Here is a 19,559-nt window from a genome sequence, read left to right as displayed (position 1 = left end):
TTGAGACCCACGTTGAGTGTAGAGGTTGCTTAAATAAATAAACAAAAAAGAAGGAGGAGAAGGACGGGGTGTGGGGGGGGGGGTGTGGGGAGACAGGCTAGGCCAACGGTGGCAATACCAGTCTGATATGGTAAGCAAGATGCCACTGCATACATGTGTACAGCTCGGGGCTTCTTACAGACCCAAGGGCCAGAGCATTCTGCCCAAGGGCCTTTGTCCACCCACTATCCTCCAGGACCCTGGGAAGCCAGCCACCCCAGAAGATCAAGACATCTGAAAGAGGATAATGGGAAGAAACAAATCTTTTCAGCATCTCAGTTCCCCAAGGGCAAGGATTGTACTTTTTGAGCTCTGTACATGGGTACATTATGTCACAGCTGAGCAAATGCTAAATGGTAATCATATTCCCATTGCCATCCAAAGAGATAATAAGGCTGAGACATTCAACAACAAGCAAGATAAGACAGTATTAAAAAAGCAATGAGCCTTCCTCTCAGTCACTATCAAAATGACTTAGTGGCATTTCCTTTGAGCCACTTTTGCTGCTGTTTCCTTTTTAGGGAAATAAAACACATCACTCGACTCTGTTCCCATGCTTTCCTACTGGTGCTGAGGTCCCACACTACTGGAAAAGTTTCCTAAAACCATACTCCTGCTTCCCCTCATCACATCATCCCTTGACTTCCCTCGAGTCGACAGATAATTTGTTGAATGTCACATTCTTTACATTGCCTTCAAACTCTCCAGCCTCATCATGCTCCATTGTCCTTCTCTCTTACCAAGTCCCAGACATACTGGCGGGTGGTTTTTTTTGTTTTTTTGTGGGGTTTTTTATTTGTTTGTTTGTTTGTTTTAGTTCCTTAAACACCTCAAGGTCCCTCCTGCCTCAGAGTCTTTGCTCTAGCTATTTTCACTGCCTACAATTTTCACATGGTAGAATGACCAGAGCATTGTACAACTCCAAGGAGCACCAAGTGCACAGAATAATATGAATGGTGCCCGTGGACTTGAATAATGTGACAGCCCTGGTTACCACTTTGTCATTGAGTTCAAATGTTAGATCTTCAGGGAAACCAACACTGGTTCCCTACTAAACATACCCTCTCCACCCACCTCAGCTCCTACTTCCACTCAGGTGCTCCCTAGCACATCACCCCTGCTGTATTTTCAACACAGCACCTGCATTATCTAAACCTATATAAACCTTTTACATGTTTTTCCTATAAGAATGTAAGATCCATGAGCACAGAAACATTGCCTTCTTACTCCCATGGTACTCTCGGCATTGTCACAGAGCACCACACATTGAGATAATGTGCACTAAACAGGTACAGAAATCAATTAAAGGTTTATCGTGTCCCAAGCATTGTGCTAGATGCTGGAGGTACTCCACCACCCCGATAAAGCAAAGTTCAGACATTTTTACCAAAATCACACCCCTCCTCTCAAAGGAACGCTCTGACTCTATGAAAATGCTGTACACTTGGATTATCTCCCCTCTTAGGGGAATAAGGGTCCAGACTGAAGGAATCCTCCCGAAAGAGCTAAATGCTCAGGCTTGATGCTGAACCGAGAGAATTCTTCACCTCCAATGTGAGAATGCTTTCTCGACAGCCAGAGAAACCCCAAAGTTACCAGTGGGAAGCCAATGGATGGTTCTGAGCAGGGGAGTGATATGAGTCAGATGCTGTGGACAACTGCCCTCAGCCACAGAGCTAGCACAGAACTAAGGGATCCATATCAGCAATGTTCCTTCAAAGCTCCAAACCCAAAGGCTCCACATGCAGCTACTGCCTTCCTTCTGGGCCTTTTCTCTGCACAAAACCCTGGCCACGGGAATGAAAAATTGTCAGACTGGCTCCAGGAGGGCAAGAATCCAGGATGCCTGCAACCTGATATATTGGAAAAGCTAGAGCAGAAAGGAGAAGGGGTTAGGGCAAGCCACAGCATCGCTGGCTGTCAGTTTTCGCTACACTTTCTCCTCTAACCAACCAGCTTTTCAGAAGCATTTAGGAGTCAAATCCATCACAAGCAGAAAGTGCAGCCAGCTGGCTTGACCCCCTGGGATCAGATGGAGAGCCTGGGCCAGGCCCCATTCTCTAGTAGTTACCCCTCCCCACAGGCATGGCTCCTGAGCTCCTGACCTCATGTTGAAAGGCCTGAGATCAGAGTAAGGGAAACCGGTGGTCAGAGGCAGGGTTCCAAGTGCCCCCAGGCATCACAGGGCGGTCAGCCCTGGAAAAACAAAAGCATCTCCTTGACTGGCCTTCTTGTGGCAAAGCCGGTTCTATGACCGGAGCCTCAAGAAGCCTGAGTAACATGGAAGGGAGTAGGAAGGAAAGGGAGCTTTGAAGGCCACTATCTTTTACTAACACACTAATATAGAGCCTGGAGTCCAGTGGAACACGTCCCTCTCAGAAGTTGCTATTAACCCACTTTCTCCCCAACAAATGGGCAACTGGTCTAGCGCCAAACACAGGCCTTGCCATGTTTCTGAGTCTCAGGACTCCTGCTTGAGAAGAGCCTTCCACCAGGCTTCAAGGCAGGGACTGCAGAAAAGGAGGCAAGGAGGTTCCGTGTGATGACCTAAGGCTCCGAGGCTGTATCAGGCCCACCTGCCCATAATGTTTTCCAGTTCAAGGACTCTTCAGCCAAAAAGACTGGAGCCTCTGTGAAGACCAGACAAAGAGTATGCTGCCATTAATATATACCTCATGCCCAGAATTGCCCAAGCAGTGACTATCTCTGTACCAAATGAATGGCTGGCCTCCAAACAGGCCAGTGATTAATGCTGAATGGGAATCAAGTGTCCCCACCTATCAATGGGAGACCCAGTGACAGGAGAGATCTACTATTGTTCAATTATTTGATTCCTGTGTCTGGCAGAAAGCCTCACAAGCCCTGAATGATAGCCCATTTATTTCAGGCAATTACCTGAAAAGGATCTCATCCTTTGTGCTTATACTTGTGCTTATACCTATGAAACTTCTGTGCACATTGGGTACGAGGAGCCTGGGGCACTCTGTAAACCATCTCAGTCTTCTGTATCCACACACCCAAGAAAGGGAGAAATAAGGAGACTCATGGTGTCCATTTCCGGGTGATGGTGATCACCAGATCTAATCACCGATCACGTTTCTAAAGGGAAAACAACAGCTGGAACAACACACATCCTCAGGGCTACCACCACCAAGCATGGTGATTTGTATTTAAGGGACTAGGTATTAACTGAGAGGTGGGTAGCCAGCACAGCACATTTACTATGGAAACTGCTCTTTATACCTGTGAGAAGTCAATCAGCTAAAGCAGGGGGCCGAGAACGAGGAGAATGTAGTTAATGCAACATGACAATGGGTAGGAACCATCTTCCCAAACAAATGTGCTGTTTTCAGAATTTGGAAACCCTAGCAGCTGTGGGCTGATTGAATTTCGAAAAGAGCATTAGCCATGCAGTGGGGAAGCTCTGAAAGACGTTAACTCCCAAACTGAGGGGACTCGAAAAAGACAGAAGCCCTACACACACCTGGGACAGAAACACTCCTCACGAATTACTTATGGAAATCACCATGAAGATAGATATAGGACCACAGACAAAAGGTGAGGGGATTAGGAATACTTTTTTTTCCTCCCTTCTCTAATTTCCAACATTTTGGGTAAAATGGTTCAACTGTCTTTATGAGTGAAAAAAGCAAACTTATAACTAAAAAGTAACAACAATGATGGATGGAACAAGAGAGGTACAGGCCAGGAAAGTTTTGGGATTTTGGAAAGTCTTCTCAATGCTGGTTCAATTAAGACGGAGAGTTTGAGGTCTGGCTGGGACCTCAAGGAGCCTGCTGTATTAATTTCTCATCTGAAGCAAGAAGAAACTCACCAGGACCTAGAGTGGAAAGTTTGCTCACAAGTCCTTCTATCATCTGTACTGGAAGGCACAATCAATCTTGAACCTTGGTCTTGAGACTATGGGTCCCAGTACCAGCTACAGATTTTATGGAAGACGCCATGATCGGGGAAAAGGTACAGAATTCACGAGCTAGCCCCAGTTAGTACCAATAGAGACGGAGGAATTCTGATGTGGACTCAGCATCTACTCAGGGGAACTAACTTACTTAATAGCTTGAGAAGTGACCAAAGGGCAAACATGCCAAAAACATGATTAGCCCCACTGTCTGAACCCATAATGTGAGAAAAAGGGTTTGTGTGTTTGGGGGTGAAGTGGGGAGTGGGAGGACGTTAGGAACAGAAACCAAGTCACCAAAGCAGAGATACAGATGGCAGATAAGCAGATGGAAAGATGTTCAACATCATATGTCATCGGGGAATTGCAAACTAATACAACGAGATACCAATCCACCCCGATTAGAATGGCTAAAATCCAAAACACTGACAATACCAAATGCTGGTGGGCACACAGAATAAGAGGAACTAATTTCGCTGCTGGTAGGGATGCAAAATGGTACAGCCACGTTGGAAGACAGTTTTGCTGTTTCTTACAAAATTAAATACAGTCTTACCATATGATCCAGCAACTTTACTCAAATGAGTTGAAAACATGTCCACACAAAAACCTGCATATAAATGCTTATGGCAGCTTTATTCAAAATTGCCAAAAACTGGAAACAATCAAGATTTCCTTCAATAATAAATAAATTGTAGTACATACACACACAATGAAACACTATTCAGTGATAAAAGGAAATGAGCAAGCCACAAAAAGACTTCAAGGAACCTTAAATGCATATTGCTTGTAAAAAAAAAAAAAGTCAGTCTGAAAAGGCTATGTTTTGTATGATTCCAACTATGTGACATTTTGGAAAAGGCAACACGGCAAAATAATTAGTAGTCACCAGAGGCTTGGGGAGAGGGAGGGAGGGATGAATAGGCAAAAAACAGCACATTTTTAGGGCAGTGAAACTATTCTGCATGATACTGTAATGGTATTTGTCAGGACATGTATTTGTCAAAACTTACAAACCTGGGGGCACCTGGGTGGCCCAGTCAGTTAAGCGTCCGACTTTGGCTCAGGTCATGATCTCACCGCTGGTGATTTCGAGCCCTGCGTCGGGCTCTGTGCTGACAGCTCAGAGCCTGGAGCCTACTTCACATTCTGTGTCTCCCTCTCTCTCTCTGTCCCTCCCCCCACTCACACTCCGTGTGTGTATGTGTGTGTGTGTGTGTGTGTGTGTGTGTGTCTCAAGAATAAATAAACATTAAAAAAATATTTTAAAAAAACTTATAAAACTGTATAACACAAAGAGTGAACCCTAATGTAAACTGTGGACATCAGTTAAAAATAATGTATCAGTATTGGTTCATCAATTATAACAAATGTATTGCACTAATGCATGATGTTAATAACAGGGGAAACTACAAACAAAGTAAAGTAAAGGTGTGTATGGGAACTCTTTGTCCCATTGTTCAATTTTCTGTTAAGCCTAAAGCTGCTCTAGAATATAAAGTCCATTGATTAAAAAAAAACATTACATTTCATTCATAGATGGAAATTAAGAAACAAAACAAATGAACAAAGAAAAAGAGAGACCAAAAAACAGACTCTTAACTATAGAGAACAAACTGATGGTTACTAGAGGGGAGGTGGGGGGAGGGAGGGGGAATGAGTGAAGTAGGTAAAGGAGATTAAGAGTATATTTATCATGATGAGCACTGAGTAATGTACAAAATTATTGAATCACTATGTTGTTGTACACCTGAAACTAATATAACTCTGTATGTTAACTATACTGGAGTTAAGATTTTTAAAAATAATTAAACAAAATTTTTTGAATGTTTATTTTGGGCAGGGGGCAGAGAGAGAGGGAGAAAGAGAATCCCAAGCAGGCTCTGTGCTGTCAGCGAGGTTCAGTCCCACAAACCATGAGATCAGGACATGAGCCGAAGTTGAACACTCAACCCACCGAGCCACCTAGATGCCCCTAAAGTTTTTTTTTAATAAAATTTTTAAAATGGCTAAAATGGTAAATTCTATGTTATATACATTTTACCACAATAAGATAATTAATTAATTACAGAAATTAAAGTGTTTTTTAAAGTAATACACTAATTTGCATTAATATAAGGACAGAGGAAAAAAAATATCCTCTCCAGGGTGAAAAGACACCTTTATATCAGAAAAAATATCCTTCCCAGATTAGCACTGCAGACGCCCCAGCCAGACGGTGTAGGCACTCCCAACTTTGAAGTGTTCCTCATTTCCACACGCCCTCCCTCCCCAGAGAGAATGATCAGAGACCCCACACATCCTGGTCAGGACACACTCCGGGCTGATGGAATGCTGGGCACATCCCTGGCCACTGAAGAAGCATGACCATGTGAACTTGACACCCAAGCTGGAAGCATCACCTTTGTGCTTTTAAGAGTTGCAGACTTTTCCTGGCAACTTACTAAAAATGACTACACTAAGGCAGCAGAGGCCCTGACTGGAGAGATGACACAGGATCCTGTCACCTACCCTCTAGTTTTACCCTCTTGCCATTACCCAGCAGGACTCTTTCTTCTCTACAAAGTTGCTTCAACGTCCAGTTCAACATTTCTGTTACAAAGCACTTCCTGCTTAACTATTCACACTCCATTAAGCCAAGATACTTTTGAACTTAGGTGCACAACTGTAACAGCTGCCCCCCACTCTGCCCCTGTGCAAGTAGAGGAAGGGACAGGTGAGGCCTGCTGGAGCCAGACTGCCTGGGTTTACGGCCCAGCTCCAGCATTCACTGGCTGGGTGCACAAGTTCCTTAACATTTCTGTGCCTCGGTTTCCTTACAAAAAAGGTATCAATTCCTATCCCACAGAGCTGCTGAGAGAAAGAAATTAGAACAGTGCCTTGCACATAGCGAGAACTAAAGTGCTTACAATTATTATTACATATGTTGAGTTTCTCAAAGCGCTGAAGTTCACAGGGTGAGGGGAGGCAGCCTCAAAGCCACAGAAATCAGGCAAAGCCAAAAACACTGCTCCCAGCCCCAAACCTCATTGTCTTCTTCTTTCCCAGGGTCTCGGCCCCTTTTATCAAGCAGATGTTGGGTGTTTTGAGGACAGAAGGTAGGTGTAACTTCTCATTGTCCCCCCACCCCTCTCCAAACACATCACCTTCCCAAATGTTCTGTCTGTACCGGACCCTCGAGATAGTTTTGCCGGGGAGGTGTGCTGTGCAGCTCCAGGCTCTGTGTCAGAAAGCTCGGCAAGCAGGGCGGCGAGCTACAAAGGTACATGCCGCGCGAGGAGACCATGCCTGTGGAGCTCGGGTCAGAGAGGACAAGGTCACATTGCACACATACCTTGGGACCCGACGTCAGAACTACACTACTGAAATAGAAAAGGTAGCTGAGTGGGATACCTCAGAGGCAGGATGGAAGAATGAATTGAGGAATCAAAGATTAAAGTCCAGAGTCATGAGCTCTGAGTCAGAATTCTGGGCAAGGCAAACGGTGGCAAACTGAGACCCGGAACACGGCTGGTGCAAGGACCAGCAATCTATATGGAAAAAGCCTCATGTGTGGAAGATGGGAGACTAGGAGGGCAGGCTGAACAGGGAAGATTCCTGGGACTGAGAGATCCAATCATGTAAAACCCATAAAGGCTTCCAAGTCTTTGTTTCTCTCTGTGGAAAGAGAAGGAAATCTTCCAGTGCTGACCAGCCCAGTGTCGCTGTGAGTGGCAGTCACTCCTGATAATCAGGCTGCTCAAGCTTTTTAAAGTGAGTTTGACTGGGCCAGCTCAAGGAACCTCTTCCCAACTGTCCGCTATCCAAATTGTCTCAACTGTCTGAACTGAAATATCTGGAATCCTTACCCCATGAAGGAAGAGATGATCCACAAGGCAAATGAAATGCTTTTTCAGGCCACATACCCACACAGATCTGCTGGGAGCCCCACACTTCCTTAGGTCTTCCTGAGGTTACAAAAGAAACAGAATTCTCAACATTTCAAAACTCGGAGATCTGGGCCCTGAAATCCAACCCAAAGTGGTGGTTTCAGCTTCAAGAATTCTAGCCCTGCTGCTGGCCGTTACTCTCTGGGCAAGGACCAATGGCACCCCACTTTCTCTAGGTAGTCCAGACCTTCTGCCCTTAGCAGAGAGCACCACCATTTCACATGATCCTCCCAAAACTTAATGCCTCTGGGATGAAAGGCTGAGGGGACCAAAGCTTCAGGGAGGCCTGCCCTGCCATGAGCCTGCAGAGCACTTCCTCAGCCTGCTGTGCCAGCCAGGAGGAGGGCCAGGGCCTGCCATCTGTGGGTGGCTTACAGAAGGGATTCCGGTTGTCAGTTTCTCGAGAGCTCTGGGAAGAAAGCAAAGGCCTGACCAGAGGACGGACCACGCTCCCAGGACAGGTGTGTTATGGCAAAGGCAGGATTTCCACTGGAAACCCCAGGGGATGAAATGACACATTAAAAAGTTCCTGCAAACCCAGCTTTAAGGAGGGAAAATTAGCATTTCCCAACTGCAGGGGACCAAGGCCACACAAAACAACAAGTGGAAAAGTTAATCTGTATCCAGTATTTTAATAAATAACTCATTCGGTACAGAGCCCAACCTGAAGGGAACCTGAAGGGAAAAGGAGGTCCTCTACCAACCCAGCAGGGGCAGCCACAGAAAGCCGGGCAACAGCGGTTCCAGCCTCAAGGGGAGCAAGAACAACTCCAAACTCCAGACATACCCACCAAGAAGCCAGCGTTTGTGGGGCAGGGCCCAGATCGACCATGGGCGGTAGAGGTGAGGCTCTAGCCTGTGGAGCAGCCAGCCTGTGGGCCAACACCACACAGAGGCTGTCTTTGGAACCAGCCAACATGTACAGCAGATGACCTGCTCAGTGGAATCCCACCAGGGAAATCGGCCTGAGATCACAAATACACTGTGCAACTGGCCAGCCTCTTGCACCCTGGTTAGGCCGCCTGTCGTTTGGGTCCAGCGAGGGCTGCTGGAAGCACCAGGGCAGCTAGAAATCCCCACAGAGAGTGGTGCTGAAGCCACCTCTTCCACAGCCCTGCAAATCTTCACGTTCCGGTACACAGCTGCCGGCCACAAAGGGAAGGGCCAGAGCTGGAAGCTTCCAACAAGCACTTGGCAGCTGACGCTCACACCTCCCCAGCCCAGGGGAAGAGCAACACGACAATCCCGGCCGCTAAAGTCAGCTGAGGGGAGCCTTTAGGGTTCCTAGAAAAGCACTCCATTCTTGCCCGTGGCTGCCCGGAGCTGGAACTTGTTCCATCTCTCCAACTTCAGAAAGAGTCTCTTAAGAGCCTTTTAATTCAAACAAGTGCTCTCTTGTCCTGTTTCCTTTGGTGAATGTGAAGAGGGAAAGAACCTGGCCATCTCAGGGCTCATGCAACCAGCTTGCTCTTCACTCCTTTTAGGGCTACCAGGGTGGGGGTCCCCTCCTGCTCCCAAAGCAAGCCTGCTAGGAGCAAGAAGAAATGCAAGGGACCCCTGGACTTCTGCTTGTCCCTATCCTCGATAAGCTGTGAGAAGGGAAGATCTTAATGGGAGGAGGCACGCTGTAGGCATTTAATAAATGCCAGTAACTCATTAAAATGGAAAGACAGGGACGCCTGGGTAGCTCAGTCAGTTGAGCATCCAACTTTGGCTCAGGTCATGATCTCACAGTTTGTGGGTTCGAGCCCTACTTTGGGCTCGCTAATGTCAGCCTGTCGCCATGGAGCCCGCTTGGGATCCCCTATCCCCCTCTCTCTGCCCCTCCCCCGCTTGTGCTCTCCCAAAAATAAATAAATATTTTTTAAATAAATATTTAAAAATAAATAAATAAATAAATAAAATAAGATAAAACACAAAGGCAATACAACATAGTGGTTCAGAATACAAGCTGCGGGATCACTAGACATGGCTTCTAATTTACCACCAATGCAGTAAGTTCACTAAGCCTAAATGTCTGTATCTATAAGCAAGATGTAATACGAACTCCTTGTGTCATAGAATTACTATAGGGATTACATAAAGGGATAACTTTATAAAAAGAATTTAGCACTAACCTGGAATATAGTAAAAGCTAAAAAAAAAAAAAAAGTTTGCTTACGTTATTAGGTTAAAAACAAACAATATCCATGCGCTCTTTTCTTCCCACTCATGAAAGAGAGCTTAGGAGAGTGGGGACACTGGAGACCCTGCCACTCTCCTTTGGTTGCTGTATGGTCTTTAGCAGCCTGCTGTACTTTCCTCCACTTACAATTAAGGGACATGGACTAGATCAGTGTTTCCTATTTGTCTGTGACAATAATAGCAGTGAATCAGGGGCACCTGGTGGCTCAGTTGGTTAAGCGTCTGACTTTGGCGCAGGTCATGATCTCACAGTTCGTGAGTTCAAGCCCCGCATCAGACTCTGTGCTGACAGCTCAGAGCCTGAAGCCTGCTTTGAATTCTGTGTCTCCCTCTCTCCCTGCCCTCCCTTGCTTGCGCTCTGTCTGTCTCTCTCTCTCAAAAATAAATAAACATTAAAATAATTTAAAAAATAATAATAATAGTACTGAATCATTGTTTTTTTTAAGTTCCCTTTACAATTCACTTTCAATTTTTCTAATCATGTCCAGGGCCAGGCTTTATTTGGTGTTAGTGTATCTTTTTAATACCTCTCTCATACTTGCTTATCTCTTAAACAAAGAGAATGCTGGCCGGGGCACCTGGGTGGCTCAGTCGGTTGAGCATCCGACTTCGGCTCAGGTCACGATCTCGCAGTTTGTGAGTTTAAGCCCCGCATCAGGCTCTGCGCTGACAGCTCAGAGTCTGAAGCCTGCTTCAGATTCTGTCTCTCCCTCTCTCTCTGCCCCTCCCTTGCTCACACTCTGTCAATCTCTCTCTCAAAAATAAATAAACATTAAAAAAAACTTAAAAAAAAAAAAGAAAGCTGGCCTCAGATTTAGAATCTTCTGTGACAGGCCACAGTACTAAATCAGAATTTAATAATATTGCTTTGTTATCACTGCATTTATTTCTATAGTTACCTTTAAATTATGGCAAGTGATACTGGTTTCCATACATGGTAGTGACTGAACTTTTATTTATTTATTTATTTAAAAAAAATTTTTTTTAACGTTTATTTATTTTTGAGACAGAGAGAGACAGAGCATGAATGGGGGAGGGTCAGAGAGAGAGGGAGACACAGAATCCGAAACAGGCTCCAGCCTCTGAGCTGTCAGCACAGAGCCCGATGCGGGGCTTGAACTCACGGACCACGAGATCATGACCTGAGCTGACGTCGGATGCTTAACCGACCGAGCCACCCAGGCGCCCCATGACTGAACTTTTAAATATATATTTAATATATATTAAACTTTTAAAAATATATTTATAATAGTTTTTAAAAGGGGAGAGTCAGTTAGTTAGTTTGTTGATTTTTAGTGAGCTCTATGCCCAACGTGGGGCTTGAACCTATGACTACGACATCAAGAATATCACGTTCCTCCCACTGAACCAGCCAGGCACTCCAAAAGGGGGGTTAAAGAGAACATAGAATAGATGATCTTACTACATGGCAAAAATCATGAAGGCAGCACTAGAAGTTTGGGAAACACTGGGCCAGAAGATTTTTAAAGTCCCCTCAATCCTGACAGTGAGTGCTGGCACCCTGGAGTGTCAGGCTGCAGATTCCCCCTGTGCCGTTCCTACTGGCCTGCAGCTTGCAGGTGCCTCTCAAACTTCACCTCCTCCCGGGAGCTTCTTCCAATCCAGCAGCTTGACCAAAAGTCACGCCCTCTACTCTGCTCCCAGGTCATGTTCTTCAGCCATGGATTACAGCATTTATTACCCAGTACTATAAGCCTCTCTTTATATTCATCTCCCTTCTAGAACATGACCTCCTTAAGATAGGAATTACGTCTTGGCATTTTATCCCTCAGACACCTATTAGGATGTTCTGCATCTGGTACAAAATAGCTGCTTGACGAATGTATGCTGAATAAATGAACCAATGCTTCGGCCCTTTTTTCACTGAATGGAAAGAGAAAAGACAGTGGGAGAAGAGCATTACCAGAGACTCATTTGCCATAATTCCAATTCAACATTTCTTAGCATTTAAAATTTTTTTTTTTCAACGTTTATTTATTTTTGGGACAGAGAGAGACAGAGCATGAACGGGGGAGGGGCAGAGAGAGAGGGAGACACAGAATCGGAAACAGGCTCCAGGCTCTGAGCCATCAGCCCAGAGCCCGACGCGGGGCTCGAACTCACGGACCGCGAGATCGTGACCTGGCTGAAGTCGGACGCTTAACCGACTGCGCCACCCAGGCGCCCCAACATTTCTTAGCATTTAAACTGGATGATAGAACACTCACCTTTCTAACCTCAACTTCAAACACTAAATTAAATAAGAATTTTTAAATTTGTTTCAAAGAGGCCTTGCCACATGAAATGTTTGGAAAAGCAAACTTTTCTTTAAGAAACTTACCAGGATCGAGAAGAGACCAGTCACACCAGCACAAGGCCAATTACAAAGGTACTTTTGACTTCTGTAACATAGACCAGAACTGGGTAAATATCCAAGAACACTCCTTCCATGTCCTTCTAGATGTAGGACATAATATCAGAAAACACTAGATTCCAGTGGTGAGATACAGCCCAAATGGAGATCTCACTATTGTCATAAATGACATACAAATATCAAAGTGTTTTATCAGACAGAAATTGTACACATATAAAGGAGTACTTTCAAACATGAAAAAACAGTAAGGAAAGCAGTCTTTAAAATTCAGAGGTTGCCCCCTGTGAAATATGGAGCCCTCTCAATTATGTTCTTCTTGTCACTTTAGGCCTTGGACCCATACCCGATAAGCAGATAGAGTGTAAGAAGCTTTAACCCAAATAGGAAATGATATTCCTTTGACTGGAATAAATCTGTCAACAAAAAGGTACAGGCTCACTGCACTCTGCAGGTTCTTATTAAAAATATACATTAAAGTCCAGCATAGTGCCTTTACTCCCCACATCTGTTTGCTATTTTATCTCCATTATTAATACTGTAATGCAGGGTCCCCATTCAGGCAAGATTAATTCACTGTTCCCAAAGCCTTCTGCTGACATTGCAATGGATCTGTTTGGAAGGCTGTAAAGGCAGGCCCAGGCATTGCTCTCGACATGTGATCAGTAAGGAGATGAGGCCTGCGGCCCCAGCTTAACAAGAGAGAAGAGGAAGTTGGATTGGACCTGTGATCAGAGAGGTAAAGTAGCCCAGTGGTTAAGAGCTCAGACTTTGGACTCAAGACAGCTCAAGTGAATCCTAGTTCTTTTATTTTAGACAATTCATTTACCCCTAAGTGACTCCGTTTTCTCATCTATAAAACGGAGATAACAAAAGAACCTGGTAAGATTGTAAAGTATTTGATGCAATGATAAAGAAGCTAGTAAGAACTACAAAAAGCAAAAAAAAAAAAAAAAAAGAAAAAAGATTATTATCATCTTCTTCATCATGATACCATGATCATCTCCAGACCCAGCCTCTTATGCTGAGGCAGGGCAGGAAGAACCCTGCTAGTCTTTCAACCTACACATGCTAAGTAGTCATCACCAAGATACCAAAATGATAGTGTAGGAGGCAAAAGGGGACAAGAAACAAAAAAACAGGAGAGGCTATGATAATAGAAATAGAATCAGCTCTTGATTAACCATGCTAACAAGGGGGAAGAGAAGGAAAACATTTGTTTGTTTGTTTTGAGAGAGAGGGCGCAAGTGAGCGAGGGACAGTGAGAGAGGGAAGAAGAGAGAAACCAATGAGGGGCAAAGAGAGAGAGAAGGAGAGAGAAGCAGGGCTCACCGAAAGTGGGGCTCAAGCTTGCCCGAAGCAGAAAAGCAGGGCTTGTGCTCACCAGATGCGGGGCTCAACTCATGAACCGTGAGATCATGACCTGAGCCAAAGTCAGATGCTTAGCTGATGAGCCATCCAGGTGCCCAAGAAAACATTTGAATTGAAGAAAAGAATCCCTCCCATGAAAAAGTGTAGATGGAAACAAAAAAAAATTTGTTTCAATTATAGACAGTAACTTACTGGAGTACATGATATAATTGTTTAAGAAATGGAAGAGCATAGTCATTAAGAATACGAACTCTGGATGGGTGCCGGGGTGGCACAGTCGGTTAGGCATCCGACTCGTGATCTCGGCTCAGGTCATGATCTCATGGTTCATGGGTTCAAGCCCCATATTAGGCTCTGAGCTGATGGCACAGAGCCTGTTTGGGATTCTGTCTCTCCTCTCTGCCCCTTCCCTGCTTGTGCGCTCTCTCCCTCGAAATAAACTTAAGAAAAAAAAATTTTTTTTTAATAAAAGAGTATGAACTCTGGAGCCAAAATGCCTGCATTAGAATCCTGCTCCACCACTTCTAAGCTGCGTGACCTTAAGCAAGTTATAGATTCTCTTTGTGTCTCAGTTTCTTGATCCATAAAATGGGGCATATATGAGCATCTACCAGTATTACATGACTGTGTTGAAAATAAAATTAGTTTATATATACAAAGTGAAGAGAAGAATACCTGGCTCATCATCAATACTTAATAAATGTTAGCTTTCATTATTGTTAATGTAACTTATTTTTTTAGCGGACTTAACACTAAATTGATGTTTAACTTAATATTAAAAATTGTTTAAATTCAGTGGTTATAGAGGGAAGTGGGGGAGGCAGGTGTGTACAGAAATGTACAGGGCAGAAATGTACAGGGCAGAAAATGGGACTAGACTAGACTAGAATAAAAAATGTACTATAGATAATCTGAGTACAGACAACCGCAGGTTAAAAGGAAGTAGACAAGGAGTAAATAAGATCAACAGAAGGATAGAGATGGATATATTCATAATAAAGCAAGTAGGTAAAATGTTAATTGCAGAATCTAGGTGGTGGGTATTTGTGTGTTCACTATAAAATTCTTTCAACTTTGCTTTATGTTTAAAATTCTTCATAATAAGCTAGAGGGAATAAAACAAGTAGACCTAAAAGCATCAACTCAAATTCTGGGTCATAGCTATGCTGACTGTCCTCTGGGCTCAAACACCAAAGCAAGCTTAGAAAAATCTGATGGTTTTGGAACACTTGCTCATCATCAACACTGTCCCACACCAGATGAGCAGAGCTCGGGTGCTGACATGGATCACTCTGGCATATGCAGATATAAGCAGAGGGCAGAAACCCAGAGGTTCCACCTGAAAAATGCCAACTTCACAGAACTATGACATTATCACCCCTGCTGAGGGAAACCCCAGAAAGAAGGCTCAAGGCTAAGAAACAGACAGGTGGAGGGTGGGCGGGTGTCACACACTCACTCATGGACTCTGCTGTCACCATAGAGATCGCTCAGGCCAAAGCTGATGTAGTGCCAGTGTTCAGGGATATTGGCAGAAGGGCTCCCCACGTTCCTGTACATGCTAACATAGTCCAAGGGGTCTGGGCCGCCCAACCTGCAAAACACAAAACACAAGGGAGTCAGTGTGAGTCTGAAAGCAGACAATGTGAAGCTAAGCAGTTATGCCTTACAAATCTAAAGACCCCATCGTGGAGGAACCTGGGATGAAAGATAACTAAAAGGAGGCCATACCTCTCTGGGATAAGACCAAGGGATAGGCAGCTAGAAACTGCCCGATTCCGTAAGCACAAGAGGCTCCCTTCTCCTGTCCCCTATATGCAGGAACTCTTTTAGAAATAAAACAGAGTGGGTGGTTGTCCCTTTTGATTGCTCCTGTTTCAAATTACCAATCCCAAACGGGATTGGAAGGGATTATCTCTCTTCCATGGCGCCTGTAAACATGCCAAGCTTCAAAGCAAGAGGTGCATTAGTCAATCAATTGGCTTCTGTTGAAAGACCATCCTGAGCATCCCCAATGGGCATTGTTCCTGGAAGCAGAGGCTCAGCTCCACTCCTGCCTCTTAGACAGCTAATTCCTGAAAGACTATATTGTGCCCTATGTTAATTACAGTTTGTTCTAAACAAACCCAATGCTTCTAGACCCCAGCCTGCACCCCACAGACCAAAGCTGGTCTTTTATCATGCAAGTGACAAAGGCCAAACTTAGGCTAGCCCAGCTCTGCACAGAGAACCGCAGCAGGCCAGGCTGAGCCTTGTGAGTGCCTGCATTTGGAAGATGATCCTAGGAGACTGTTGCCTCAAAGGTAGAGCTAGAATATTAAATGATTTGGGGCCTCTGAGGACCACATTAAACTTCCCCCATAATTCCAACAGAGAAGCAGCTGAGGAAGAGATTCAGTCATTATCTCACTCTGAGGATTTAATTCCATAAGGGTTTATTCCTTTATTCCTTTAGTAGAGCAATTAGTGCTCTTTAAAAAAAAAAAAAAAAAAAAAAAGTCCTATGTTTCTTCAGAATGAATAGGGAAACTTGGTAGACTTGAGAAACAGACTAAATGGAACCATCAGCGGAAGGAAGTCTGCATTTAGCCCACAAACACTCTGCATTTGAGCTGCCTTGGACATCTGACTGTTTCACAGACTGCAAAAACTCTGCCTGCCCCTGGGACATTGATGGAGTGCACTTTGCAATTGGGATCATATGCTGAAGGAACACTAATGATCAAATAAAATACATGTTACATGTGATCCCAGCACGAGTGCCAGTATCATGCAATTTAAATACTATTTAAAACTAGTAGGTCTGGTTTCATCCTCCTTTGTCAGGGTATTACTTGCCTTTATAGAAATCCTTATTCTCTGCTAGGAAATGCTGAGTTATTTATAGAACGTGTAAGAGAGTTGCTACAAATAGCTAAGAATATGAACTGAGTGGATCAGGAAAGGGGACATATCTCTGTGTCTTCCCTTAACTGTGATTTGGCCAAATCATGAGACTATTTCCACAACCAGTTGGATACAGAAAAGTTTGCTAGGGAAAGGAGGAAACAAAAGGGTAGCTATCCCGAGAAGAACCACATGGTAGTTGCAGAACCCCAGAACAGATGGGAGTGCCTACAGCCTCCGTATCTGCTTGGGTTTCCTGCTGCAAATTCCCAATCTTGCTCCTTCTTCAGCCTAGGTCCATCCAGCAACAAGTAGAAAAGGGTATCTGCAGTTCCATACTCTATCTGCCACACCCCTGCAGCCCTCTTTCTGGCCAAGTCTTTCAGAGGATATAGCATCACGTAATGAGGCTTTATCTTAAAACTATAACTGCAGGGAATAACCAAGAGTCAGACAAAATTAACCTTGTCCCAAGCACAGAGTGTTCTGTTCTTACTCATAAACCTGATGGGAAACAGATGAGTATATAGAAAATAATCACATTTTGCACTTAGAAAAAGATGTTATCCAAAGACCCAGAGAATCCCTTGATGCTCTTCCTTGAACTTACTTCCTTGAACACCTAACTACACCCCACAAGGCAGTTGCAGGACTGTAGTGACTCCAGGTCACTCCATGCTGTCAGCCTCTTTACATCCTCCTACTGACACACGGAACTGGCCTCAGCCCTAGCCGATCTAGTTTCTGCCACCTCCAGATGAAGTTAAGAGGTTATCCTGGAGAAGACTCAGCCCTAAAGGGAGAGGTAACCAGCAAAGACATCCATTCTATCAACCTCCCCCTTTGGGTCTACCTGCCCCGTTGGCCACATTCCAAGCTGCTTCCTGAAGAGACAGTCTTTCAGAACTCAATGAAGGGGATCATCTAACACAATGCATGAATGCGGTTCTGGACAGATTCAACCAATTCCTCAGTCAATTTGGTCCAGAAAGACCATGAAGACAGGCTCTTTGTCGGAGTCCCTATAACACCTGTTTTGCCCAGAGGCTGCAGAAAGGGAAGGTTGCAAACAGGAATGGGAAACAAGAAAGGACCACTCCTACCCCAAGGGCAGCCCTTCGGTATACAGGTCTGATCTTAACAGAGCCACTTGAGGGTTACTCTCTGCTTCCCTTAGAGACTACAGCCTAAATCCTGAAGTTTGTGGACAGGAAGCTCCTCTTAACATCTTAACTGCACTTCTTTCCTCCGTGTCAACGTCCCAGGTTTTCATTTTTTACTGTCGTCCCCTTCAATCCCAAACCATGGCTCTCCCGGATCCTGCCTCTGTTCCAGTCAATGTCCTAAAGCAAAGCGGCTGCAGAGCCAGAGGCAGCTCTGCTTGAAGAAAGAGAACCGTGCCGAGTAAGCAGAAAGTTTATCGAGAAAACTTGCTCCGTGAAACTTCAAACGCGAAAGCACGGCACCGATCTGACGTCTGAGCTCACTGGGAAGGTATCAAAAGAGACCTCCTCCTCCTCTCTTCACCAACACAACTCTCGAAACTTGCTCCCCCTGTTAACCTACGGGAGAGCCGGGGTTCCCAGAGCCGCCCCTACCCTGTGCAGTCTCGAGCCCTCTGAGCTCCGCCAGCCGCACTCCTCCAAAGCCCTCTCCTATGCTCCCCAGGCCCCGCCTCGCCTCCCCCAGCCCACTTCAGCCGCCCCCCGCCCCCGGCTTCCCCTCGCCCACTAATGACCCCCTACAGGCGCCCCCTCCTTTCACCACGTTTACAGTTCCCTCTCTCCTGTCGCCCCCCCCTACACACACCCCCAACTCACTCTATTCTCCTAATCCTAGTTAACCCTTCATCCTCCCTCGTTAACCCTTCGCTACCCACTGGCTCCGTTAACCCCTTTGTCCCCATTCTCAACTTGAGCCTTAACTCCTTCCCTCGCAGCAGGACGCCCTCCTTCTAAGTGCTTTAACCATTCTTCTCCACCTCCTTCTCCCCAGCAAATGACTTCGCTCTCGGCGCTCTAACCCTTCCCATCCCGCCCCTGTCCTTCTCCCCGCGGCCCAGAGCATACCAGTACTTGACGATAGCGGTAACCTGGAGCGGGTTCGGCTGGTCAGGGTAAAGGCGGCGGCACTCTCCGTAGATGGCGTGCAGTCCCGGGGGGAAGAGCGAGGCGAAGGCCGGGGGCGCATTAGGGCCAGGGGCCGGGGGCGCGGTGGGGCCGGGGGCGCCGCTAGGCCGCAGCTCCGCCATCCGGGCGCGTAAGGGCGCTGGGGGGACCGGGGAGGGTGGACGAAAGGGAGAGCACTGACGCGCCAGCAGGCAGACTCCGTGGGTGCGACTCCCCGAGGCGATGGGGGCTGCAGCGAGGTCTAGGCTCCGCGCCTGCGCACCGCGCACAGTCTGCCCAGGCCGTCGCCGCCGCAGAGACGGCCAGAGGGTGCCTCGGGGGCCGCGGGGCGCTCAAAAGGGCGGGGCGTCGGAGCGCCCTATTCCGGCATCCATTGGCTAGTGTCTGTGCCAGTCACAGGTGGGGAAGGCGTGACTTGACAATAGGTCCCGCCTCCTTCTCCTTGTGTTGGGGCGTCCCGAGGCTCTTGGCCTCCCCCTAGTGTTAGGAGGAACCCAGGTTTAAATGGAGATGTTGCGGCATCCTGAGGTGCTAGGGTCCCACGAAAGCAGTGGGAAGTGCGCCGCCGAAGAGTTTGTCACTATTCCAACATGATGCTAACAAGAATTTAAACATAAATCTGACAATAATGGATTGATTCATTCACTCCTTAGTGTGGCATTAGTTTTATCAGATTATAAATCTGAATGTTTCCTACCGTCTTTGAATGTCCTTCTGACATTCTGACTGAC

The 19,559-nt window shown here is 45.8% G+C and overlaps 1 protein-coding gene across 7 annotated transcripts in view; it reads right to left on the bottom strand.

The window, feature by feature from the left end:
* Positions 1 to 19,178, bottom strand: part of SUFU (SUFU negative regulator of hedgehog signaling) — a 125,421-nt gene extending 106,243 nt beyond the window's left edge. For 2 of the 7 annotated variants that reach the window (XM_045438726.1, XM_045438730.1), the window contains exons 1-2: positions 18,769 to 19,158; positions 15,273 to 15,407 (exon numbers count right to left, since the gene is read on the bottom strand). In XM_045438726.1, the coding sequence (XP_045294682.1) occupies positions 15,273 to 15,407; positions 18,769 to 18,950 (317 nt within the window). In that variant the 5' untranslated portion in view covers positions 18,951 to 19,158. Of the gene's footprint in view, positions 1 to 15,272; positions 15,408 to 18,768 lie in introns of all 7 variants that reach the window. The other 5 variants (XM_045438727.1, XM_045438731.1, XM_045438725.1 and 2 more) reach the window with 4 other exon arrangements.
* Between the last annotated feature and the right edge of the window lie 381 nt (positions 19,179 to 19,559).

The sequence above is a fragment of the Leopardus geoffroyi genome, chromosome D2 (assembly GCF_018350155.1).
Source record: "Leopardus geoffroyi isolate Oge1 chromosome D2, O.geoffroyi_Oge1_pat1.0, whole genome shotgun sequence".
Classification (NCBI taxonomy): domain Eukaryota; kingdom Metazoa; phylum Chordata; class Mammalia; order Carnivora; family Felidae; genus Leopardus; species Leopardus geoffroyi.
The sequence above is the reverse complement of the archived record's forward strand: the minus strand, read 5'-3'. Positions and strand labels throughout refer to the sequence as shown.